Source organism: Saccopteryx bilineata, chromosome 2, assembly GCF_036850765.1.
Source record: "Saccopteryx bilineata isolate mSacBil1 chromosome 2, mSacBil1_pri_phased_curated, whole genome shotgun sequence".
NCBI classification, from domain to species: domain Eukaryota; kingdom Metazoa; phylum Chordata; class Mammalia; order Chiroptera; family Emballonuridae; genus Saccopteryx; species Saccopteryx bilineata.
In genome coordinates this window covers 239,958,571-239,985,819 of record NC_089491.1, presented here as the reverse complement: position 1 = coordinate 239,985,819, position 27,249 = coordinate 239,958,571, and the positions used below count along the sequence as shown (strand labels likewise).

Here is a 27,249-nt window from a genome sequence, read left to right as displayed (position 1 = left end):
TTGTTTCCAGTTTGGGACTGTCACAAACAAAGCTGCTATAAACATTCCTGTACAAGTGTTGTATTGTCATATGCTTTCATTTCTCTTGGGTAAATACCTAGAAGTAGAAAAGCAAGTTTGAATTATAGGTGCATTGTTTTAATAAACTGTAAAACAGCTTGATCAGGCGGTGGTGCAGTGGATAGAGCATCGAACTGGGATGCAGAAGACCCAGGTTCGAGACCCCGAGGTCGCCAGATTGAGCGCGGGCTCATCTGGTTTGAGCAAAAGCTCACCAGCTTGGACCCAGGATCACTGGCTCGAGCAAGGGGTTACTTGGTCTGCTGAAGGCCCGCGGTCAAGGCACATATGAGAAAGCAATCAATGAACAACTTAGGTGTTGCAATACGCAACGAAAACTAATGATTGATGCTTCTCATCTCTCTGTTCCTGTCTGTCTGTCCCTGTCTATCCCTCTCTCTGACACTCTCTCTGTCTCTGTAAAATAAATAAATAAATAAACTGTCAAACAGTATTCCAAAGTGACTAAACTATTTTACATTCTCATCAGTAGTATACAAGGATTCTAGTCATCCACATCCTGTCCAACATGTGCTATATAGTCAATCTTTTTAAATTTAGCCATTCTAATAGATGTATAATGATATCTCACTATGGTTTTAAGATTCTTTTCCCTAATGACTAACGATGTTGTGTGTCTTTTTGTATACTTAATTGCCATCTGTTTATCTTCTTTGGTTAAGTATCTTTTCAAGGTATATCTTAGTTTTTTTTAATTGGTTTATTTTTCTCAATGAGTTTTGAGTTTTTTATATATCGATTTTGGATACAGTCTTTTGCCAAAAATCTGTTGCCCATTGCCCTGGCTGTGTAGCTCAGTTGGTTAGAGCGTCATCCTGATACATACACCAAAGTTGCAAGCACATACAAAAATCAACCAAAGAATGCTTAAATAGTGAAACAGCAAATCGATGTTTTTTTCTCTCCCTTCCTTTCTCTCTAAAATCAATAAATACAAATTTTAAAAAATCCAGTTGCCCATATATTTATGGGTCTCTCTGACCTCTGTCTTTACTCTAAAACCAGACTGTCTTCATGACTATGGCTTTCTAAGTCAAAACAAGCTACTGAAATAAGGAGTTTAGCAAGGTTGCAGGATACAAGATCAATATACAAAAATCAATTGTATTTTATATGTTAATGACAACAAATTGGAAATTAAAGCTAAAAAACATTGTTTACAATAGCATCAACATTACAAAATACTTGGGAAAAATCCGACAAAAAATGTCCAATACAAAGCACTGCCGAGAAAAATTTTAAAAGATCTAAATAAATCAAGCAATTATCTCATGTTCATGGATTGGAAGACTCAATATAGTTAAAGATGTCTACTCTCAAATTTGTCTAGAAATTCAATACAGATATTGATCGACTTACGACCTATGCAACTTACGACCATTCGACTTTACGACCACAATCACTAGCCACGAATGCTCCGCGTCTGGCAGCGCAAGCGTTGCCCAGCTGGGTTGTACGACAGTGCGGACCAGCTTCCGGCAGCACTACCATCTCCACGTGCACCATTTCAACTGTTATCCCAGACTCGCTACAGCAATTTGTGTTTTTTGTCTTGGATATTTTTCATCAAACCCCTCCCAAGATGTCTACCAAGAGGAAATTTTTTTGTCTACGCCTCAGCCTGCCAAGAAGGAAAGAAAGGCCATTGATCTCCACACAAAAATGAGCGCAGGCTCATCCGACTTGAGCATGGGTTCACCAGCTTGAGTGCAGGGGCTCTGGCTTGAGCATGGGAACATAGACATGACCCCATGGTCGCTGGTTTGAGCCCAAGGTCACTGGCTTAAGCAAGGGGCCACTCACTCTGTTGTAACCCCCTGGTCAAGGCACATATGAGAAAGCAATCAATGAACAAGTACGAAGGAGGAAAGAAAGTGAATGTGATCGCACATGTTTATGAAAAAACCAACTCCAGTAACCCCAACTGCTGCCTCAGATGACAATATCAATGAACCGCAGCCAAGCACCAGTGGCCAATAAAATGTTTCGTACATGTTTATATATTTTGATATGTTTTTAAATTGGGAAAATGTTTCCTATGGTATTTTTTACACCTGTATTTTATATTTTTGTATGCACCTGTATTTTGTAATTTTGTATGTTTTGCAAACATTAAACCAGTTGTACTGGTAATGCAGTGTTTTACTTAAACCTGATGAATGTAAAAATAAGAAACAAAATGGTGTAGAGATGATAAAAATGGCATAAAGTGAACAAAGAAAATTATGATATATAACAATAATGAAAGAAAATTATGATAAAATATGACTTAAAGATTTTTATAACATCATTTCACAGTACTGTACATATAGCCTACTCAACTTACGACCAAATCGTGTTACGACCAGTCTGTCGGAACCTATCGTGGTCGTAAGTCGAGCACTAGCTATACCATCTTGATCAAAATTTCAGCAGGCTTTTTGTAGAAACTGATGAGCTGCTGTGAAATTTGTATGGAATTGCAACAGGCTTCAGGTCAACATGACAATGTAGGTAAACAGGGTGCTCGAATCCTCCCACAACCACATCCAAATTACAACTAAACTACAGAACTACCACCATTCAGAACTGCCTGAAATCCAGCTGCATGGAAGTCTTACAACTAAGGATGTAAAGAAGCCACATCCAGGCTGGCAGAAGGAGCAGAGATGCCAAACCAGCTGGTCCCACCCCATAGACGGCAGTTTAAAATCAGGAGGAAAATCTCTGCTGGAGAGGTTCCCCTGAGGAACGAGGGGTCTCAACCCCACACCAAGCCTTCTAACCCAGGGCTCCCATAACTCTGGCTGTAAAAACCAGCAGGGGTTGTGGCTGAGGGAGGCAGAGAGCTCCGGGAGTCCCAGGCGGGTCCTCTGAAAGGGCTCGTGCACAGACTTGCCGGGATTCTCTCCCTCTGAGCTCCAGTGCTGGGGCAGCAATTTGAAAAGAACCAGGGACATACAGGGAGAAACTGGGTTGTCTGTAATCAGGCCAAAAGCTGGGGGAGGGGGGCAGCATTCTGTCATACAAAAGTGCCGGTAGAGGCCATTGTTCCTTTTCTGAACACTCCCCTTTCTCCACAGAGCTGTCAGGCAGGTGCCATATCTGTTTCCATCAACGTGGCTCACAGTGTTTGCCTGGCCTGGATGATTCCCTGAGACCCTGCCCCACCCAACTTGCAGGCCTACTCAAGCCATTTCCAGTGGCTTTTCCATACTAATAGCTTCTCTTGCCTTTGGACTTTCCTAAAATCTCTCACACAAGCAGCACCTAGCCTCTGTATACCCTGTACCTCTTGCTAAGTGGCCCCAGGCCAGGTATTAGTGGCAGCAGGCCTTGGTTCACAGATTGGCCTCTCCTGGACTCCTCCAAGCCCGGCACAAGTAGCAGCCATCTTCACATCACTCGGTAGTTCTTGCTGAGTGGCCCCAGGCTGGGCCAGGTGGTGGCTGACCTTGAACCTCCTAGGAGGCCGCAAAGCCAGTGCACCTGGTAGAGAGCTTCAGACCACGCCAGATTGCAAACCCACCACCTCCAAGAACAACACACTCAAGGGACAGACTTGGTGGGCACCAAAGCCCCACTGAGGTAAGTCCTGCTCTGTAGGGACAACCCCTACACAGCAGCTCCTCCATTGCAATCCTAGCCAGTCCTCCCCTACGATCAGGTTGGGGGTCAATGCCTACCAGTGAAGCCAACAGCAATCAAAGCTCAACTACAACAGGACAGCCAGTCGTCCCCTACGATCAGGTTGGGGGTCAATGCCTACCAGTGAAGCCAACAGCAATCAAAGCTCAACTACAACAGGACAGTGCACACAGCCCACACAGAAGGGCACCTGGAGCGCCTAGCTTGGGTGACTAGGGAGGCAGTGCCACTGGATCCTACAGGACACCCACTACACAAGGCTACTCTACCAAGTCTGGGAGATATAACAGCTCTACCTAATGCATAGAAACTAATGCAGGAAAGTAGCCAAAGTGTGGAGATAAAGAAATATGTTCTAAATGAAAGAATAGGAGAAATCTCCAGAAAAAGAACTAAGCAAAATGGAGGCAATCAAACTACCTAACACAGAGTTCAAAACAATGGTTATGATGATGCTCAAGGAACTTAATGAGAACTTCAGTAGCGTGAGAAAAGACATAGCAACCATAAAAAAGAACCAATCAGAAATGAAAGATACACTAAAATGAAGAAAGTTTACAGGGAATCAACAGTGGAGTAGATGAGGCCAAGACTCAAATCAGCAATTTGGAATATAAGGAAGCAAAAAACACCCAATTAGAACAGCAATAAAAGGCCTGACCTGTGGTGGTGCAGTGGATAAAGCGTCAACCTGGAACGCTGAGGTTGCCGGTTTGAAACCCTGGGCTTGCCCAGTCAAGGCACATATGAGAGTTGATGCTTTCTTCTTCCCCCTTCTCTCTCTCTCTCTCTCTCTCTTTCTCTCTTTTTTTTTTTTTTACTTATTTTTTATTTTTTTATTTATTCATTTTAGAGTGGAGAGGGGGAGAGAGAGAGAGAGAAGAGAGACAGAGAGAGAGAAGGGGGGGAGGAGCTGGAAGCATCAACTCCCATATGTGCCTTGACCAGGCAAGCCCAGGGTTTCGAACCGGTGACCTCAGCATTTCCAGGTCGACGCTTTATCCACTGCGCCACCACAGGTCAGGCCTCTCTCTCTCTCTCTCTCTCTCCTCTCTCTAAACCAATAAATAAAATCTTAAAAAAAAATTTAAAATAAGAAGAACAAACAGCAAAAAGAAAACAATCCAAAAAATAAAGATAGTGTAAGGAGCCTCTGGGACAACTTAAACCATTACAACATTCACATCATGGGGGTGCCGGAAGGAGAAGAAAGACAGCAAGAAACTGAAAACCTATTCGAAAAAATGACAGAAAACTTCTCTAACCTGGTGAAGGAGATAGACATAGAAGTTCCAGAAGCACACCGAACCCCAGACTCAAAGAGGACCTGTACCAAGATACATCATAACTAAAATGCTCAAGGTTAAAACAAAAAATGTTAAAAGCACTTAGCTCTACAAAGATGCTCCCACAACACTGTCAGTTGATTTCTCAACAGAAATTTTGCAGGCCAGAAGGGGGTGGCAAGAAATATTCATAGTGATGAAAAGCAAAAACCTACAACCAAGATTACTCTACCCAGCAAGGCTATCATTTAGAATCAAAGGCCATACAAAGAGCTTCCCAGAGAAGAAAAAGCTAAAGGAGTTCATCACCATCAAACCAGTTTTACATGAAATATTAAAGAGTCTTCTTTAAGAAGAAGAAGAAGAAAAACAAATAAATAAAAAATGTTAACAATAAAAAAAGAAAAAAAACCTGCCTGACTGGTGGTGGTGCAGTGGATAGAGCATCGACCTGGGATACTGAAGTGCCAGGTTCAAAACCTGAGGTCACCGGCCTGAGCGCAAGATTGTCAATATGATCCCATGGTTGCTGGCTTGAACCCAAAGGTCACTGGCTTGAAGCCCAAGATCACTGGTTTGAGACCAAGGCCGATGGCTTGAGCAAGGTCACTGGCTCAGCTGGAGCCCTCCAGTCAAGGCCCATATGAAAAAGCAATCAATGAACAACTGAAGTGACAAAATTATGAGTTGATGCTTCTCATCTCTCTCCCTTCCTCTCTCTCTACCTCTCTCTCTCTCAAAACAAACAAACAAACAAACAAAAACACCTTATGGACATGGGCAGCAGTGCAGTGATCGCCAGGATGGGGGCAGATGGAGGAGGGTGTGGGGGCCTAAATGGAGACGGACGAAGACTTGACTTGGGCAGTGGACAGTGTGGTGCACAGAGGTGTGTTGTGGAGTTAGTAACCTGAAACCTGCATGATTATGTTATCCTAATAAATACAATTTAAATATATATTTATAAATAATAAAATGTCAATAAATACATATCTATCAACAATTGAATCTAAAAAAACAAAACAAACAAACCAACAGAACAGAAACATGCTCATAAATACAGAGAACATTTTGACTGTTGCCAGAAGGGAGGGGGATTGGGAGGTGGGTGAAAAGGTGAAGGGATTAAGAAGCACAAATTGGTTGTTACAGAGTAGTCACAGGGATGTAAAGTACAGCATGGGGAATAGAGTCAGTAATATTCTAACTACTGTGTATGGGACCAAATGGGTAGGAGACTTATCAGGATGATCACTTAATAAGTTATATAATGTCTAATCACTGGGTTGTACACCTGAGATTAATACAATATTGTATGTCAGTTGTAATGGAAAATTTTAAAAATTATTTAAAATAAAAAGAAATGCAGCCTGACCAGGCAGTGGCGCAGTGGACAGAGCATCAACCTAGGATGCTGGAGACTCAGGTTCGAAACCCTGAGCTCACCAGCTTGCACACAGGCTCACGCGCAGGGTCACTGGCTTGAGTGTATGATCATAGACATGATCCCATGGTCACTGGCTTGAGCCCAAAAGTGACTTGTTCAAAGCGCAAGGTCACTGGCTTGAGCAAGGGGGGTCACTTGCTCTGCTGGAGCCCCTGGTCAAAGGACATATGAGAAAGCAATCAATGAATAACTAAAGTGCTACAACTATGAGTTGATGCCTCTCATCTCGCTCCCTTCCTGCCTGTCTGTCCTTCTCTTTCTCTCTAAAAAAAAAAAAAAAATGCAACAGACCATGTAAAGAACAAAACCAGAGGACCAAAGTCACCTGATCTCAAGATTTATATGAAGGCAATAAAAGTTTTTCTAAGAATTTCAAAAATCACATATTTCATTTCCAAGAGTGGTATTTTATTCTTTAATGGTTACCTTATTGGGTAGTCTTTTCTTATTTTATGAACGCACTACCTTCTGGCTCTTTCTTAGTTTACCAAGTAGATATTTTTAAAATTATCCTCAGCTTTGTCTCTGTCCTTCTCTTTCAGGCTATAGGTTTTCATTAAATGGCCAATGGTCCTTAGTTGTCTAATCATATTTAAAAATAGAAAAATAGTAAAGCTTTAGAGCTAGACTTTCTAAACAGGCTGTATGTCTATGTATATGTTAGAAGAAAATAATTGTTTGTTATGTTTATTTTTAATTCACAGAGTCATTTCACAACTATTTCCTTATTGGAATCTCACAACAGTTTGGAATCATCCAGGACTGCTCCGTCAGCCCAGTGCTACAGATAAGGTAGGGAGGGAAGGCGGTGATTTTGCAAGATCATGCAGCCAGTCCGGGTTTCGTCCTGGGCTCTACCTCCCACACGGGTCAGTTTCCAGAACCCAAGAAGTATTCAGGGACACAGGAAAGCAAGTTCCTTGAGAAGGGGGAGGTAGGTGGCTGATAGCATGCAGAGTATATCCCAGAGGCCACCCTGGCTTGGCCTTGGAGTAAGCCACCAGCAGTGGGACAAGCTGGATGGCAGGGTCTTGATCACCCTACAGCGTGGATGCTGGGCTCCACTCAGCCAGAAATGCTGTTTAATCAGTAACTAGACTGCTTCCTTTTACAACCCTACTCTCGACTCCACTTCAGGCATACTAGAGATCATCTGGCCTAACCCAGTCACTTTATTGATAAGGAAACTGAGACTGAGAGGGAGTGACCTGTACAAAGTCACAAAGGTAGTGAAGTCAGAAAAGCAGCAAAGCTAGGATGAGAGCCACGCCCTCCCACTCTAGACGGGTTTTGGGTGTGTTTATGGTGGTGGTGGTGGGGGGGACAGGGAGCTCATCCATTTGGCTTAACTGCATACAGAACCATCTCTCTACTCAGAACCATCAGAACCATCTCCCCACAGGGCCTCAGAGTCCACGGAAGAGAAGGTAGCCGGCGCCGGCTCTTGCCCCTCCTTTCTCCCTTGCGTAAAGTAAACACATCTGCGGGTGTACGTGCCTGTTTACTCCGTACAGACAGAGGCCACATAACTCTCATTGCCAGTTCCCACCGGCCAGCCAGAGTCCTCAGAAATGCAGCATGGCTCAAAGCCAGCTCAGACAAGGCAGCAAGAAACGACTTCCTGATGGGAAGCACAGATGGGCGGGCAGGGCTCGGGGTACCCAGAGTGAGGAACCCGGAGGGATGAGGGGGAGAACCAGGGGGCAGGTTGCAGGGACAGGATCAGAGGATCACCTTTGCCATCCAGCTTACTGGAGCAATAGAGGGGCACGGTCCAGAGACCAGGAGGATGTGGGAAACTGGAGAAGGTCCTATTTTCTGTTGTTTTAAGAACATTAGTCCAAGTGACACATACCTTCCTTAAGGCCAGTGTTTATCGAAAGAAACTGATTAACAAAGCCATTTAATGATATAAGAAAGACCCTTGCAGTCACCTGACTCTTCTTAAGAAAGAAACTCAGGCCTGATCTGTGGTGACAGTGGATAAGGTGGCGACCTGGAAGGCTGAAGTCGCCATTGGAAACCCCAGGCTTGCCCGGTCAAGGCATATGTGAGACGTAGCTATGAGTCAATGCTTCCTGCTCCTCCCCCACACCATTCTCTCTCTCTCTCTCTCTCTCTCTCTCTCTCTCTCTCTCTCCCCCCTCTCTCTAAAATCAATACATAAAATCTAAGAAAGAAAGAAAGAAAGAAAGAAAGAAAGAGAGAGAGAGAGAGAGAGGGAGGGAGGGAGGGAGGGAGGGAGGGAGGGAGGGAGGGAGGGAGGGAGGGAGGGAGGGAGGGAGGAAGGAAAACTCACCAGGGCTGAAAGGTAAATACTAAGCAAACAAAACTCTGTCCAAGTGAACCAAAGAATCTCCCATTTGGGAGGAACCTTCTCCAGACTCCCAAACACACACTAACAGGCCTGTCACGAGCTCCAAACTCTCCAGGGTCTCCTCTCCCACTAGCTCTGGGGACCAGCAAATCCAAAGTTAGACTTGCTACCAGCAGTTCAGAGTGTGGTCCTCACTACAGAAAAGCAACTGGTGAGTGTTGACATTTATAAATGACAAAAATAACACAAACTACCCAAAATTCCACACAAGATTTCAACCAGAGTGAATGAGGAAAAAATAAATCTTCATGCCAGACTTTTTTTTTAAGACTGTTGCCCATTTGGCTCAGGTTGGGAGAGACCTGCGGGGCGGGGGCATGCACCTGAAAACAGAAGAGGTCGCTCGGAGTCCTGGGAGAGGCCATCCCATGGCAACTGGTCACCTGCTTTGCTGCTGAAGAACAAGGTCAAGGGACAGGGGTGATGTCACTGGCTGGAGACAAAGGTGTGTCGCTCAGACCTGAGATTAGAACAGGGTGGCTGGTTTTGTGCGCCACGGCCGATTCTGCCATTGATTTGTGGCAGCTTCTGTTCACTTACTCAGGTTCAGTGACTCACTGTACCCACCACCAGACGGGATGGATTTCAATTCCATGATATCATCACTGTCACTATGGTCATTAAAACCATAAAATATCCCTGAGATTGTTCAAGGAAGAAAGGACAATTTCAGCACCTGCCATGGTTTCCAAGAGGGGAAGGTATTCCGTGGCACTCATAGATGCACGCCTTTATGAGCAGAAAGGCAAAGCCAGCATAACTTTCATGGCCGCTCCCTGGTGCCAGTTCGTGTTAGATCCTGGCCAGAGGCCCCAGAAACACGGCATGGGTCAAGGCCACCTAAGACCACAGTGCAAGAAATGAATTCCAGCCTGACCAGGCGATGGCACAGTGGATAGAGCCTCAGACTGGGATGCGGAGGACCCAGGTTCAAGACCCCGAGGTCGCCAGCTTGAGCGCAGGCTCATCTGGTTTGAGCAAAGCTCACCAGCTTGGACCCAAGGTCACTAGCTTGAGCAAGGGGTCATTTGGTCTGCTGTAGTCCCATGATCAAAGCACATATGAGAAAGCAATTAATGAACAACTAAGGTGTCGCAACGAAAAACTGATGATTGATGCTTCTCATCTCTCTCCATTCCTGTCTGTCTGTCCCTATCTATCCCTCTCTCTGACTCTCTGTCTCTGTAAAAAAAAAAAAGAAAGAAATGAATGAATGAATTCCAAAAACTAATGCTACATGTCTCCCCAGGTGATGCTGAGTGTAGAAGTGCCCAGCACTGAGATAGCAGAGGTAAACTGGAGAAAGGCCCCCTTTGTGAGTGGCTGATTATGAAGGGCCCTGTCTGCAGGCAGAAGGGGCCCTACTTGGGATGAGCTCTCTACATAACTCACCACCCACACACGGGGAAACTCGGTCAGCTGTGGACGGAGCAGCCAGCCCACACGCAGGCTCCCGAGAGCGAGAGCAAGACTTCACCTGTCCTGCCGCCACTGCGGCCCCACCGAGCAGTGACCAGCAGAGAGGACACTGGGCTTGCTCATCACAAGATGACCAAAGGGATAAATGAGAAGTGAAAACAAAGCCCACATCCGAACCCTTCACCCACTCACCAACCCCAATGACTGATCTTACAAGAAGCCAAAGTCTCAGAAACAGAGGCTGTGGTTCCCATTGCTCGCATCACCCCAGCACTTCCCAGACCTGTCTGGGCATGAAAAATAGCAATAAAAAGTAAAATAAAACAAGCACGGTGCTTTCCCAGCATCCAGATTCCCAAGTCCTTCTCCAGGGAGATGCCAACACAGTGGTCAGGACCCAGTCAGTGGTCAGGGCCAGGGCCCAAGTGACTCTTGGGGACTCTAGGGGCTGCAAGCCTGCTCACCCACTCCCACCACAGAGAGAGGCACCAGGCAGCAGGTCAGGTGACAGCCTCAGTGCGCCTGCTCTAAGCAACCACTCAGGTGCGGCACACCTGCTGTGTGGGGCTGGACTCTGCTTCCACTCTTGGGCCCTCCCACAACCTTCCATAAGCGTCACCGAGAGTCTCCTAGGCTGCCCTGAGTTCCTCAGAGATGCACACACCCAGCCGAGGGCCGGTGAGCTCTAGGCTGCCCCGAGTTCCTCAGAGACGCACACACCCAGCCGAGGGCCGGTGAGCTCCTGGTGGACCTCTGCCTCTTGTCGCCCAACCCTCTCACTCTCGCCCAGAGCCGTCACTGTCCTCCCAGCAGAAGGAGCCCAGAATTACCTGAGGTCTGTGGCCCAGAGCCATGTCGGGGAACAGGAAGCTGACCCACAGCTAACTAACAGTTCCCAGTGAAGGAAATAAAATAAACCCTGCACACCTGGTCCGAGCAGGAGGAAAAGTCCCCGGGGCTGACTCAGCCACTGCGGGCACTGTCAGCACAGAAACCCAGGGCTGGTCCTCTGCCAGCCAGTATCTGGCTCCTGTGGGTTTCAGGCTGGTTCCCCTCCCCCACTCCCTGCACCTCCCAGGGCCCTGCCCACACAGCCATGATCCTGGGACCACACACATCTGTCACAGGACCCCCCAAAGGGGATAAACAATAGACTAGGGGAGTACCCCTGGATACAAGTCTCTTTTTTCTCTTTGAAGGGATTGGGGTATTGGAGTAGGTGTGGCCTACATGAGGTGTCAGGCTGGGAACTCAGAGCCATTGGGGCGAATATTCCTCACTGTGCCTCAGTTCTCCCCTCTAAAAAGTGGGTTAATAACCCCTTGGAGCCCTCTAAGTAGAGGTGTTGTAAAACAAATTAGCTGATTCATGCTAATGACAGGCCTACCAAGATCTCCCTTCAATTATGATTTTTCCACCCACTGTCGTCCATCTGCCCAAAGCCAAGCAAGGCCCATTCCCCCTCTGGTATGGTGGAGCAACTGGAGATCAAGCTAAAACATTAAAACAAAACAAAAAAACCTGATGGCCTCAAACAGCCAGGCACGAGCAGACCGGACAGGTCTTCCAGGAGGCCCCGGGGAGAGACCAGCCAAGGCCAGGCCAGCCAGCAGCCACTATGCAGGAGGAACCCCTGCTCCAGCCCCACCCCCTGCCCCTGTCCTGCCCTCCCCTGCCCTCCCCTAACCGGAGGAGGCAAGGATGGGCTGGGGGAGAGAAGAAAGTCCTCCCAGGGCCTTTCCACTCACTGGCAACCCAGAGGCGATTTACCCAGCACATCAAGTTCCAGTTGTTCCAAAACATGTTTTAAAACATTAAAATCAACCTGACCTGTGGTGGTGCAGTGGATAAAGCATCGACCTGGCACGCTGAGGTCGCTGGTTCAAAACCCTGGGCTTGCCTGGTCAAGGCACATACAGGAGTAGATGCTTCCTGCTCCTCCCCTTTCTCTCTCTCTCTCGCTTGCCCTCTCTCTCTCATTTCTCTCTAAAAATGAATAAATAAAATCTAAAAAACAAACAAAACAAAAAAAAACATTAAAATCTTATTTCAAATGCAGAGTTTTTTTTTGCAGCACCTCAAAATAAAATAAACAGACTGGTTGACATAACAGCAGGACTCAGACCTTGAAACACTGTCCCAGAAGCACGACAGGTTTCAAAACCACTAAGTGAGACATCGACCTTGGTTAGGAACCTCAGGGCAGTGTCAGGGGGGGTCTGCACGTGGACGCAGTCCACAGGAGGACCCCAACTGTCACCAAGGGCCTCCCGCACCACCACCTCAGGCGGAGGCCACAACAAACATATTTTTGTGCATCTTGGGGCCATGTTAAGTGTTTTTAATGTATATTATCTTACAACTAGGTTACATTTTCAGATGAGAAAATGGTTTAAAAGAGGGTAACTTATCAAAAACCCAGACAGGAAGTGGCAGGGCTGAGTTCCAGGCCCAGTTGGTGTGACCGAAAGCCAGGGTTCTCAAGACACTCTGCTGCTTCTCAGGGGACAGCTACTGCCCCTCCTGCCCCTGCAAATACACCGAGACTCAGAGGTTACCTGCATCAAAGAGCCGCTACAAAACTCTACCTCCTACAAAGCCCACGCCGTGGGCCCTCTTAGAGCGTGCTGTGCCCAGTGCTGTATACAATTTCCACCCCTTCAGCTCTGATCTAGGGCTGCTGACTGCCCCCACCTCTCACCCTGCCCTCAGCCAGGAGGCCGCCAACCTTGTATGAAACCATCCAGGAGGCTGGTCCCATCCCATCAAAACGGCTCAAACCCCCTCACCACCTACCAAACCCGGAGGACACAGCCCAAGGCCACGCCCTTCTGGGGAAACCTCTGCTGACCACCTCAATCCACGATACTATCTATCTCCCTGGGACCTGCACCACCCACTTGGCATCCATGATATCTCACTGCCATGATGAGCAGACCAGGCAGTCCCAGGAGGTCAGGGGGCCCCAGTTCTTATTTGTTCTGCTACCCTCCCCACCATCTCTACCCTTGACCTTGCCAGGGTTAGTGACTGGTTGACTGATTGATTGATTGACTGACTGACTAAAGGATTTACTGTCTGTCTCTACTGCCAGACTCTTAGTGTTCCCAGAGCAAACAGGGCTAGTCTCCAAGGTGCCAGGGCCCAGGGAACTTTCCAAACTGTGTCCGGAGGGGGAGAGAACGGCCCCTCCCTCCAGGGTTCTGCTTCCAGCACCCTCTGCCCTGCTGTGAGCCCTGGCCCTCAATCCCATCTAAATTGAACTCTCCCAGTCCTCAGTTAAAAGCTACCCCCAAGACACATCCTCTTTTGTAATTCCAACCAGAGAATTCCATCTGGGCTCCAAGTTCACCTGCCTCCTCCCCCCAGCCCTGCCCCTTCCCCAGGCTCTCTGATACCACTAAACTGCACCAGTCCCTTGGCACCAGCCTGTGGGCACCAGCCCGTCCTTCTTGGCCAGTGGTCCTCCCCCTGGCCCCAGACCTTCCCCCCTTCCTCCTGTGCGTGCGTCAGGCACAACCACACACAACCACAACCAGGCAGACTCCCTCAGAAACGAAGCAAGAGAAACAAGAAGTGAAGGCAGCACCGTGGAACTTCTTTCATTCTTTCTGAGCCCACATTTTGATTTCACAGGCTGGTGCCTTTTTAATTACTGAAATTTTTGTCGGGGTCATTACGGAATCACGTGCAGCTATAAGAAATAACACCGAAAGGTCCCTTGTGTACTGTGTCCAGTGTCCCCAAGTGCTAACTAACATCCTGTAAAACTATATTACATCACTACAGCGTTAATATAACCCACCAATCTTATTCTCATCTCCTGTTTTGCTTGTACTTGTTGTGTGTTCCATACACTTCCTTCACTGATGTAGTTTCCTGTATCCACCCTCACGGTCAAGATTCTAGTCCAGATTCTGATCCTTCTTGAGGTCTGGGCGTTACCGGGCCCACCTCCCTCCTGGTTCCCTCCCCTCTAACCTATCCTCCAGTTTTAAAGTTGTCATTTCAGATGCTATAGAAATGGGTTATCCAGTATATAAACTTTAAAGGTTGCTGGCTTTTTTTCACTCAACAACATTCCCTGGAGAAGGATTCAAGTTATTGCATGCATCGGTAGCTTGTTCCTTTTTATTGCTGAGTAATAGTCCGTAAAACCATTTTTAATAGCTGTCTCGGTGAAGCCAACCAAAGCTCTGTAGAAGTTAGGCATAAAGCCCCGAACCCGCTTGCCTCCTGGAATTGACTGCGTTCAGAAACATCTCTTCCACCTTTTGAGTAGCTCCCAGGCATGTTGGTGCTACAAATCTAAGCTGCTCTTTGGGTGAAAGGACTATATACGCAAACGAGAAAGTACCACCACCAAGGGAGGATATCTGGGGACCCAAGTCCAAGGTTACAACTGAGAATCCCCATAGGATAAGAGTCAGGAGAGAATGGCATCACTGCATCCTTGGAATTGGGTTCCTAGAGCTGCGGCAGTGTTAAGACATCATCCCTTCTCCCTTCCTTTCTGGGGGAAACAGTATTTTTATTTAGTGCCAACATTACAAATCCTTCTTTGCCACAAGTGTGATCAGCATTACAATGACCCCTGTGCATGAGCACTGCAGTGGGACCAGCCTAACTTCTGCAACTCAGCTCAGCGCAGCTCCTGAAGTAGTTCCAAGAGGACACGTATGCTCTGACTCTGCTTCTTCTCTGGCTAAACACGCTCAGCTCAATCACTTAGAAATTAAAGTGTCTTTCTAAGCCTCTGGCGGCCATCTGGTTCAACCTCACAATGTTATTAGTTAGCCATATTCCCATTAAGACATGGAACCCAGAACTCAACAGCATAATCCAAATGAGGCTTGACCAGCGTGGTCTCCAGGGCAGTGGTTCATCAATTACCTTCCTGATCCCAATCGCGCTATTTCCGTTAGTACATTCAATCAGTACACACAAGTAATAAAAAGAATAAAATAACAAATAAAAACGATATATCCACTAGATAAAAGCTTATGCAGCATCAAAAGTGGTTTTTAAAAGATTTTATAAGGGAAAACTATCTGAGATACAAGGTTAAGTGAAAATAAAGTCAGAAAGTACATAGGCCTTTTCTATCCTTCCAAACACCTCAGGAGTCTCCTTTGAGAAGCTCCCAAGCAGGATCCCTCCCCCACCGTTTTAGTGAGATGACTTCCTCCTGCCTCCTACTCTTGGTCTCAGGGTAAACCATTTGCTCTGTACCAGGGGCTGGAGGCTGTATCTTTGCTCCACAATCTTATCATGGGTTAAGATAGTTTGAAAATGTGATGATGGCGCAGTGGATAGAGCATCGGACTGGGATGCGGAAGATCCAGGTTCGAGACCCCGAGGTCACCAGCTTGAGCGTGGGCTCATCTGGTTTGAGCAAAAATTTACCAGCTTGGACCCAAGGTCGCTGGCTTAAGCAAGGGGTTACTCGGTCTGCTGAAGGCCCACGGTCAAGGCACATATGAGAGGGCAATCAGTGAACAACTAAGGTGTCGCAATGCACAACAAAAAACTTATGATTGATGCTTCTCATCTCTCCGTCCCTGTCTATCCTTCACTCTGACTCTCTGTCTCTGTAAAAAAATAAAAAGATTTTTAAAAAATGTGATGATAGAAAATGATTTGACTTTGAGTGATGGGCACATGATGCAATCAGCAGTTCAAATGGTATAGAGATCTCCACCTGCAACCTATGTAACTTATATTTATCAATGTCACCCCATTAAATTTAATTTCAAAATAAAAAATTAAAATTAGGAAAATAGTTTTAAAATGTATGATGAATTAATTAATTAAAACCACACTTTTATTTGAAGAAAATGAATGACATTATTATTCCATCTGGGCAAGAATTGTGTACACATATATATTTGTATCCAAATAAGTACATATTTGTATGTGCATAGAAGGCTTGTGAGAGAATGTAAGACAAGTTATTGAGGTTATAAAATCTGGATGAGAGAATTTGAGAGGGATTTCACCTTCTACTTTATTTTTTATTTATTTATTTATTTTTGTATTTCTCTGGAGCTGAAAACAGGGAGAGACAGTCAGACAGACTCCCGCATGTGCCCGACGGGGATCCACCCGGCACGCCCACCAGGGGCGATGCTCTGCCCACCAGGGGGCGATGCTCTGCCCCCCTGGGGTGTCGCTCTGCCGGGACCAGAGCCACTCTAACGCCTGGGGCAGAGGCCAAAGAGCCATCCCCAGCGCCCGGGCCATCTTTGCTCCAATGGAGCCTTGGCTGCGGGAGGGGAAGAGAGAGACAGAGAGGAAGGGGGGGGAAGCAAATGGGCGCTTCCCCCGCACGCCAGGCCGACGCTCTACCGCTGAGCCAACCGGCCAGGGCCTCACCTTCTACTTTATATAATTCTATATTGCTTAACTGAAAAAGAAAACAAACAAAAAACCCATCCTAACTTTCATAATAAAAAAAAAAAAGCAACTTCCTTCAGATACATGCACAGGGCAACACCAAGTCAGTAAAACACTTCTCTAGGGCACTTCCCCTATTTTTAAATTCTTGCTACTTATCTGAGCCAAATTTTCTTTAAATATGTATATATTTATATTAGCCTTTTAATAATAATTTAAAGTTTTAACCAAAAAACAAAATAAGAGGGTTTGCTTTAGAGTCTGGGGAGCCATGTTACACGCCTGGCTTTTACTGAGCTTGGCGTCAACTCTACATCTGGGTCTCCACTTGGCCCTCATCATCCTGGCTCACACTGCCACCACCACGCCACTGGGGGAGGGAGGTGGCTTTTGTTTCCGCTGTCAGGGTGTGTAGTGAGTGCAGCACTGATCCCGAACACAGATGGACGCAGTTCTGTTCTTGACAGCCTGTCCTGCAGGCTGTCAACATCCTTCTGACTCACAATCAAGTCATCCAAGGTATGACCTTTCCCTTCCAGGAGGTGTCATCCATCAGCACGATAACAAGTAAATCTCCAAGACCTCACCAGGGTTGCTACCAAATATAAAATGTCACAGAACCCAGGAAGCAGTCAGGCTCAGCCTATACTGACTTGGGTCCATAGATGAACCCCCTTGAGCACAGTCCTTCAATCAGGCACAAACCTACCAGACCCCAATGTCCTCCGGCCCCCAGTCCTCCATTGTGCACAGCAGATACAATCCCTTTCCACGAATACAAATTGTTATGTGCATAACAACAACTAGATAAAACATATGCATAGGGTAAGAAATGGAAAAAAGCATGAAAAATGTAAGCTACCTGATTTGTTGGCTTGAGGGAGTGAATTTTTTATTTAAAATGATCCATTATGACTTTTATTCATATGTACAATAAATAATGACACATTTTGTCCAAAGCCTTGTTGAAATCACATCTCTCGTCTACCAGACAAGTCAGTGCATCAAAAGGGAAAACGAGACGAGTTTGGTGTGACAGTGGACTTGTGCTTGGTGGCCCTGTGTTGGTGCCTGGTGCCGACCACTCGCTTTAATGATGTGTTCTAGGATTTTGCTGGGAATATGCATCAATCATCATCATTTTAATACAACTGGATGATGGCATTCACAGCCTTTGAAATCTCACAGACCTAGGTTTGAACTTTTGTTCTACCTCTGCCTTTGGCCCATTATGCAAACGCTTTGAGCCTCAGGATTCTCACCCGTAAAGTAGGCTTTTTTTTTTCATGTCGTGCTGTGAGGGTAAATAAAGATAATGAATTTAAGTGTGTGTGTGTGTAATGATGTCATCATATTCTCCTTTTCACCATCACCATCTCAGGAGACAAAGGAGCCAGATTTTGACCAGTCATACAACTTTCACAAGGACCCCAAGGATGCTGTTGCTAAGCCTGGAAAGAGCAAACAAATTCTGAAAATGAGAAGCCAAGACAGAATTTTTAGTATAGACATGCTCCAAGAAAAGTTCTTAAATAAAAAGGGGCAATTATTGGCCACAAGCTCTGAGCAAACCCCAGACACCACTTCTCACCTCTGCCAGCCAAAGTGAGAATTCTCTGAGAAGCCTAAAACTTCTCATTCTCATTCGGACATACCACCCTGAACGCGCCCGATCTCGTCTCATTCCCATACTACAAATGCTATTCAAACTGTGCTAAGCCCCAGGCATCTCAAACACCTCAAGAAAAGAAATCCAGTTTCCTACCCTAATCAAATCTTCCCCTTAGTAACCCATCTCCTCCTGAGCCCGCTGGGCTGACAGCCCTGTCTTGCACTAGAGCAATCCAAGTAAAACACAGCGGAGTCAGACTACCTGGGTTCAAATTCCATACTGTTACGCTGTGACCTTAGGCCAGCCTTACTGAGCTCCATCTTCCTCTCCTATAAAAGGGCAATAATAATAGCACTAAGATGCGGAACACATGATATATGCTCAAAAATGCTGGCGATGATTAACAGTACTCTAAACACTCCAGGAGTATGCGCACAATGTCAGAAGCAACATCTCTGGGCCCTGGGGGCCTTGGGGGCTCGGTCACACCCTCCTTCTTCCAAGAACAGACTTTCTCAATTAGAGAGACAGGAGCCAACAGCCTGGGCAAAAAACACAAACCAGAAAAGGAACGGACATCAGGGGAACTCGAGGACCACAGCGGTGCAGACATCATGCCCCCCAGGGGCAGACTGAGGGGCCAGGCAGAGGAGGCTGTGATGATATGGCCCTTCCATCAACAAGCCTGCTCAGGGCAGAGCCACGCTAAGTGCATTTCTGCAGGAGGTAGGCAGCTACCTAGCGACTGTTGTCTTCTTTTATGCCTCAGTTTACCCATCTCCTAAATGAGGACCATGAAATTCCAGGTCTTTCCAGGACCAAGGTGGACTGATGCCCTCTGAGGAAGGCAGGCTTCTTGTCCACTTGCAGCACCTGTGAGGAGAGTCCTGCCTGAAAAGCAACTTCAGCATCCAGCAGCTGACCACTTTTCCTGCTCTTGCCTCGCCCTCTGTCTCTGGGAAGCCCCCATAAAGGAGGCAGTCTTTTAAAGTTTTGTTCTTTTTTAAAAAATATTTTGTTTATTCATTTTAGATAGGAGAGAGAGAGAGAGAGAGAGAGAGAGAGAGAGGAGGAAGGAGAAGCAGGAAGCATCAACTCCTATATGTACCTTGATCAGACAAGCTCAGGGTTTCGAACCGGCAACCTCACCATTCCAGGTCGACGCTTTATCCACTGCGTCACCACAGGCCAGGCCTAAAGTTTTGTTCTTATGGCGAGAAGGAGAGGAGGAAATAAGAAGGAGAAAGGGATGAGTAGCTGGTTCCGTGGTCTTGTCACACTTTTTCTTTTTATAGAGGATCATGTTCGCAGTAGCTGCGTAACAAAAGGGAAATGAAAATTGGAGCCATAGGGAACCATAGGAAGAAGACCTCGGAGGCTGGAATGTGTCCCCAACACTCCTCAGAGAGACTCCCTGTGTCCAGCAGAGCAGGCCAGCACTTCCCCCAACAACAGCGCCCCACTGGCAACTGGGTTGCAAGCCTCTTTGCAAGTATCTGTCTTGCTAACACCTCACTGTTTGTCTCAAGCCCCTTTTCCACTCAGAAATTCAAGCTGTGACTTACACTCTGCGCTGCAAAGTACAGGTGGCTTTCATGTCGTGTCCTTTCTAATCCTTGCAACAAACCTGTAACATGTATGTCATCTCATTTTATAGTCACAGAAACCGAGGCTCCGAGAGATTGGGTAACATCTCTGAGATCACCCGGCAGGAGTGTGGTGGCACCAGGTCTTGCCTCCATGTTGGTCACTGCTGCCACCACACCAGATGGCCTCTGGCCCCGATTCACTCGCTCTGACCCCTTAAGCCTGGGTTAGCTGCCCCTCTTCAGAGCGCATCCTGGGTTTCTCCAGAATCTAGTTCTCATCACACAGAATCTAATCCCCTGTCTCCCACACAACACAAGAAGTTCTCCGAAGGCAGAGACTGTAGCTGGGTCCTCTCCCCAGGCTACTGCCCTGTATCTGGCTCATGCTCAGTCGGGGGGCACCTAATAAATATCTGTTACATGGTTCAGTGAATGTTTGACCAATTAACAAGAGATGGCTTTCTGAACAGCCAGAGCTATACAGCCTAGCCCCCACAACCTCTGATTTTGACATCACAATATCTGATTTCCCAATCCTGGTTTCCATATGCCTAGGGCATACCGAGTCTTGCATGGGGCAGTCTGGACTTGAGAAGGAACCAATGGATGCCAAAGTAACTTCATGGCCACCACCAAATACTCAGCAGAAGCCAGGACACTCCGTGAGGCGGGCTTTCTGTTCTTGTTAACAGCCACATGATTGCCCTGTACACCTGTTCTCATGCAGGAAGGGCCCACAGAGTTCCCAGACATGGCTGTGCATCAGTGCTCCAGATGCAGTGGGGGGCACAGAGGGGCCCCTTCCCACTACATGGGGACAAGTAAGGGTGGAGCAGGGGGAGTCATCAGCCTTGGGAAGGACACAGCCAGATACAAGGACCACCAAACAGAACCTTTCCCAGATGCAATAGTGTTCTGTGGGAGCTGGCATGACCTAGCTAGGCTCTGTGGGCACCAAGGACAAACCCAGGGGACAGAGCCATGCATCCTGATCAGGGAGCAAGTTAAGGCACAGCCTGAAGACCCTGACTGTGAACACTGTTGGGTGGTCCAGGGAGTGAGACTGCTGGTAAGGCCTGGGATGGGGAGGGGTACTGAAGACTTCCTGGAGAAACGGAAGTGTGCCTGGGACACAGCAGGTCACTTCCTGAGGGCATCTGTGTTCTGTCTATTTGATACACACCTCTTAACCTCTCAGCACGGCTCGCAGGACTGCAAATTCCTTAAGGGAAAGGGCCATCTCTTACTTGCCTTTGCCAGCCGTCCTTGCAACAGGGCCTGGCGCAGACCAAGGTGCAGGGTTGGTTCAGTGGAGTTGGCAGGGGAAGAGGCAGAGTGTGCCATGAAGGAAATCAGCGGAGTGGAAGTGAAAGAAAAATCACGTTGGGATGGAGAGTGGATGAGTGTCACAGGCCCTGAGAAATGAGCAGGGGTCAGGGGAAAGAAGGAATGGCCTGCAGGTGATGGAACAAGTCAGTGGGCCCTTGGCACAGGGCAGGCTGTGGAGAGGAGCCCAGGCCTGGCCCCTGTGGCGCACGTGGGCAGGGAGATGACTCACAGGAGACTCCAGGAAGACCCTAATCTCCCACAGTCAGCAGGAGAGAGTCTCAAAAAGGGAAGTCCTGAGGAAAGAAAAGGAAGCCCTGAAATAAATACCGAACCACGGCTCTCAGCTAAGGATGCTGAGGAGGCAGAGTCCAGCGCCCTGCCGGCAAGGGTCCACAATCACGGCGGTCACAGAAAGGAAGAGGAAGGCACCACGCAGGTGAGGCACGGGCCCAGCCTCTGGGCTGGTGGCCGGTCAGAGATTCTTCCTCAGGGGGATGAAAAGTGAAAAAAAACAAGTTTGCCCTGGGGTTGGGCTAACCACACTAGCCCCAGAATCTGGTCATCTGCAAGCTACCTAAGCCAAGATGCCACCTGGAATAAAAGGAAGTGATTTTAGAAAGCTCCAAAATCTGACCTGCCACGGGAGCCATGGCCACAGTGTGGGGCAGAGAGGATGTTCCTGGGCCCAAGGACACAGGAAAGAGCGCAGGGGCACAGCTGGTTGTCATTTGTGGTGGCAGAGCGCCCTCCCAGAGCAGCCCCTGCGTCTGGGCGGTCTGGGCGTCGCTCAGTGCGGCCCTGGCCGGGCCTTCCAGGAAACCTGGGGGCCCCGCTAGACAGACAGGTACAGACCTGGCTGCCTGTCCCGCCGGAGCACTGTTACCTAGATATGTCCCTCAAGAAGGTAACTAACAACCCATCCCAGCTCTACCTTAACTAATGTCTTTGAGATCTCTCAGATCACTAATCGTTCTTCCTGCCAAACATGGGCTCCCAGCTTCGTATCTTCGAAAAGGCTCAAGACGCACGTTCCCACATCGCTTCCCATACAGCCACCTTCCCTAAAGCTCCGTCCTGTCCTAGAGAGCCCCAGATAAGCCCTCCTGTGGAGTCCTTAGCTTCAGGCTCCACGGGAACCAAAGCTCTGGTCTCCCGGGTGTCCTCTGCAAAGGGCCCGAAATGCCTCTGAGCGTAAGGAAAAAACAAATTCCTGAATAGGCCAAGGAAGGCTATGACTCCAAAGGCTCCGGGAAACCGCTTTTCCCGGGTTCGAACCACCCACTCCAAGCCTCTGTCCCCGGTTCCTTCTGGGGGTGCTCTGAGAGCGCAGAGCCCACACCCCTGAGAGTTCCCGCCGCCCCCGTGGTTGGCGCGCGGCAGGTCAGGTACCAAAGGTCCTCCGGCCAAGCACCCGTCGAACAGGAAATTCCACCTGTCGGGCCAGCGCCGGGGCCACAAAGGGCAGTGGAGCGGTCCCTCGACCAAGACAAAGCGTAGCGCGGCGGGGCCGGGGCGTCCTCCCGGACCTTCCAGCTCCGGCTGCACGTGGGCTCCCCGGCCCCGACGGCGCCTGCAAGCCCGCGCCCCGCGCCCCGCGCCCCTCGCCCCGGCCGGTCGGGGCTGCAGCCGGGCCGGAGCGGATGCCGGCAGCCCCGCCGCCCCGCCCCCTCGCCTACCTGCGGCCGCGAGCTGTACTTGAGTCCCGCTCCGCGGTCCTTGGAGCCCCCTCCGCTCTTGAGGCCCCGATTGTTCGACATGGTCTCGGTGGCCCGACGCGGGTCTCAGAGGCGTCGTTCCCGCCGACGGCTGGCTCCCATCGCCGCCGGGTCAGGGGGTCGCGGGGGACGCGGGACGCGCGGCGCACCGGGCGCGGGGGGCGCAGGTCGCGGAGAGTTCCGGTGGCAGCCTAGCACCCGGCCGCGGCAGACTGGCTCTCGCCTTCACTCTTCCTGTCCCGCGCAGGTAGTTTCAGGGTGTGGCCTCCCCCGGCCCGCCCTCCGCTCTCGCCTGCACCTTCCCCACACCTGCCACCCCTCGCGGGTTCCCGCCCCCCTCCCCACCCCACCCCCCCGAGAGCCTCTGGGGAACCTCCTCCCTCTGGTAAAGGGGAAAATGAGGCCACCGGCCTAAAGGGAATGTAGAAGTAAGAGCGACGGCTTAATTGATGGTGGCCATTAGCACTAACTATGCCTCGCTCGTCGTAGTAAGTCCTTAACAACAGCAGCAACAAAAGTTATCCGCGCGCTTTCTTTCTTCTCTCCTGGAAGAAGTGGCCTCTTCCCTTTGTGCGGGAAGACATCCCTTCCACCCGCTTCCTTGATGCCAACAGCGGTTTCCCTCCCACTCTCTTGCAACTTCACTCTCCATTTGGCTACACGACCAGGTTTCAATTACAACCCCTCCAAACCCAAACAAAAACCGGACTGTCCCTTGCCCCAGGCAACCCCGTGGTCAGTAGCTGGCCCCTTTTCATTGTCAGAGGCCCTTGCTAGCCTGCTTCTAGCTCTCCCTGGGCGGGTCATTAGAGTCCTGAGCTGCCCAACCAAATGCCCTCTCTGTTCCCAGCATCCTTTACACATTTGCAGCATCTGACTGAGATAGATCCAATCCCCAGATGCACGCTGGATTCCAGTCCTGCCTTCTGGCCCCTAACTGTTACGGTTTCTAAACTTCTCTGTTCAGCCTTCTTCCTTTTATTCTCTACACTTTCTTTTCTTTTTAATTTTTTATTGATTTTAAAGAGAGAGAGGAAGGGACAGATAGAGAAACATTGATTTGTTGTTCCACTTATTTATGTGTTCATTGATGTGTGTGTGTGTGCGCGCGCGCGCGCCTGCCCTGACTGGAGATAAAGCCCTCAAACTTGGCATATCAAGACGATACTTGCCTGACCTGTGGTGGCGCAGTGGGATAAAGCGTCGACCTGGAACACTGAGGTCGCCGGTTTGAAACCTTGGGCTTGCCTGGTCAAGGCACATATGGGAGTTGATGCTTCCTGCTCCTCCCCCTTCTCTCTCTCTCTCTCTCTCTCTGTCTCTCTCTCACACTCCTTTCTCTCTAAAAAAAATCAATAAATAAAATATTTAAAAAAAAAGACGATGCTTAACCAACTGAGCTACCGGGCCAGGGCCCCTTTTTTCTCTACACTTTCTTGGCATCTCATCTTACAGCTTCAAATTGATAAATCTGCTTTCCTAGCATTGACATCATGAAGCAGTGCCAATTCTGCATTAGCAATTGCCTGGGAACTTCTCCATTTGTACTATATTGTGTATTACATAATCAACAAATATTACTGAGGACATATTATGTGCTAAGCACTCTTCTAGATGTTGGGAAACAGAGTAAATAAAATAAAAATCCCTGCTTTGCAGTCAACAAACCCCAGACTTCCTTTCTAGACTTGCCCATCTTTCACTGTTTTCTCTGGTTATAATAATATTGATATTAGAGAGGAAGAAGGAGCGAGACAGAGACAGGGACACAAAAACATCACTGCGCCTCCTATCCATGCACTCACTGGTTGACCCTTGCATGTGCCCCCACCAGGAATCTAAGCCACAGCTTTGGTGCATGGGGATGATGCCCCAACCAACTGAGGTACCCGGCCAAGGCCAACATAGCCGATTTCAAAGTAGCAATGAATGAGGCAGCACTCATGACACTAAAACCTGCTGTTCTGCCAAAGTAGTGTCTCTGATCATCTCCCAGATTCCTAGAGCGTCCTCTTTTATCTCTTGGAGCTAATAAATGCCTTGCACACAGAAGGAACCTGATGCTGTCATTTGGACGTAATACAGATGCAATGCATTTACCACGAATCCCAATGAGGAGAAAGTGGTGCGGGTCAAGACCTTTCCCCTGGGATCATTGTGTCACGTCTATTTTAATTGAACCCATTTGGTTTAATCCTCACAACATGACATGGGAACTAAGTACTCTTATTCCTAAGTTGTAAATGAAGAAAACCAATGGCGGACAGCCCAAAGGACATCATCAGATTCTTACACTCACAAGAATCAATCCAAACTCAAAGCCAGAGTCCAGCTTGAGGCCCATGTCATTTGTGTGCAGCAGTGACCAACTTGTGCAGCCTCCATCCCCCTGCCTGCCTCTACCCCCACACACTCCCACCCGAACCTACCACCTCTCAGGTGAGTCCTTTTCCCTGCCCCAGGACTCTGCCTGCTGGGACCCCCTCAGAGGGTATCTCCACCTGGTCCCTATGACCTTGGGACCAAGGCCACTGACAGCGTGTATGTAGAAGCGCGGACCTGACTACAGGCCGGAAGACACTGACTCCATCTGGTAATAAGGTGAGACAGTGGGGGGCCCGTCAGGCAGACTCAGGCCAAGTCTCCAATCACAGAGCTCTGTCACTAAGACTGTGAAAGCAGGCAGCAAACGCAGGAGGAGCAGATTGTGCCAAGCCTGCGGGCACATCCCGCTCCTGTGAGAAATCTGCAGACAGAGAGGTGTGGGGGAGGTTTACAACAACCTGGGTAAGGCAGAATGAACCAGCTATGGGGCCATCATTGTGAATGTATCTACTTCTTCTGGAACAAGGTATATATATTTGACCTGCCCAGTGGAAAGGGCTTTGTGGAAGGTAAAAATGCACTTCCTAATTTCCAGTTGTTCAGTAGCCATGAGGCAATGCTGCCTTCTCCCTGGATGACCCCACCCGGCAGTCACCCAGTGCACAGCTGCAGGAGACGGAACACTCCCCCACAGCCATGGCCTTCACAGTGCCACTCCACTGGCCTGAATCCTTCCCACTCTGGCCCACATTGTCCCTTCTCCTGGTGAAATCCAAATTCGGCTAACATATCCTTTCTGTGGCACTTCCTCCAGGCATAGTTAATCTCTTCCTCAGTTTTCCCAGAATTTGGTGCAGTCCTCAGAACTTATATTACAGGGCATCGTGACTTCCTGGTACACACAAGAGCTCTCCAAATGTGTTGCAAGAACAAATGGGTAAGGACAGTCTGTGACACTGGAAGTACGTCAGCAGGTTAAGTCCGAGCTCAGTAAAAGGTAAGAATAAGAGCACTTACTTCATGTATCATAGTTTTATGGGGATTAAACAGAATGGGTTTAATGTAATGACAAGTTGTTACACTTCCTCCTCTGTCATGCACATAGCACGCACTCAGTAAGTTGACATGACTCAATGATCACAGTGGAACTGTCCTGACCTGCACCACTTTCTCTTCATCTAAATTCACAGTAAATGCATTGCATCTACATTGAGTCCAAACGACAACATCGGGTACCTTCTGTGTGCAAGGCATTTATCAGCTCCTAGAGATAAAAGAGTATGCTCTAGGAACCTGGGAGAGAGTAAGAGACTCCTTTGGTGGCCAAACACCAGGTCTTAGTGCCACGAGTGCCGTCTCATTTATGTTACTTCAGATCCAGCCATCTTAGTAAATGGCTTCATCGTCTGTTGAGTCAAACAGTTCTAAAGGCATCACTGACTTTCTTATCCCACTCACAAACCACAACACGGAACCCATCACGTCTGTCAGTTCTATCTCCAGAATATATTTGGGGTCTATCTACCTCTCTCTTTCGCTGCTGCAGTCTTGCTTTTCCCAGCCATTACTTCCTGTCTGGACTGCACATCGCCCCCTTAAAGCTCTGCCTTCTTCCACGTGGCTCCAATCCAGTGCGGTGACCCTGGGAGACGTGTGGCACACATCACTCCTTCCGACACAAAGCTCCCGAAGGCAAGGTTCAGTTTCTGTTAAGTTTCCCTGCTCATACTCAGTAAGTGTTTCTTAAATTATGAAAAGAATAAATGAATGGCACTGGCTGGATAGCGTGGTTGGTTAGAGCATTGTTCCAAAGTGCAGAGGTTGCCAGTTCGATCCCTGGTCAGGGCACATACGGGAAAAGATCAGTTTCCGTTTCGCACTCTCCTCCTCCTCCTCCTTCCTCTACCTCTAAAACAAATAAAATAAACCTTTATTTTTTTTAAAGAATAAATGAGTGAAAACATAAGCAAATGTTTTCTGGCTTTCTGTTATCACTGAAAACTTTTCATAAATGTAACAGGTTATATAAAAACAGGTTAACAAATA

The 27,249-nt window shown here is 48.2% G+C and overlaps 1 protein-coding gene across 2 annotated transcripts in view; it reads right to left on the bottom strand.

Annotated features, from left to right (window-relative positions):
* The window catches only part of ST14 (ST14 transmembrane serine protease matriptase), a 44,894-nt gene extending 21,770 nt beyond the window's left edge, over positions 1-23,124 (bottom strand). The window contains exon 1 of one of the 2 annotated variants that reach the window (XM_066259744.1): positions 22,840-23,124. In XM_066259744.1, the coding sequence (XP_066115841.1) occupies positions 22,840-22,920 (81 nt within the window). In that variant the 5' untranslated portion in view covers positions 22,921-23,124. Of the gene's footprint in view, positions 1-9,141; positions 9,199-22,839 lie in introns of those variants that run through there. The other variant, XM_066259746.1, reaches the window with a different exon arrangement.
* Positions 23,125-27,249: the final 4,125 nt, after the last annotated feature.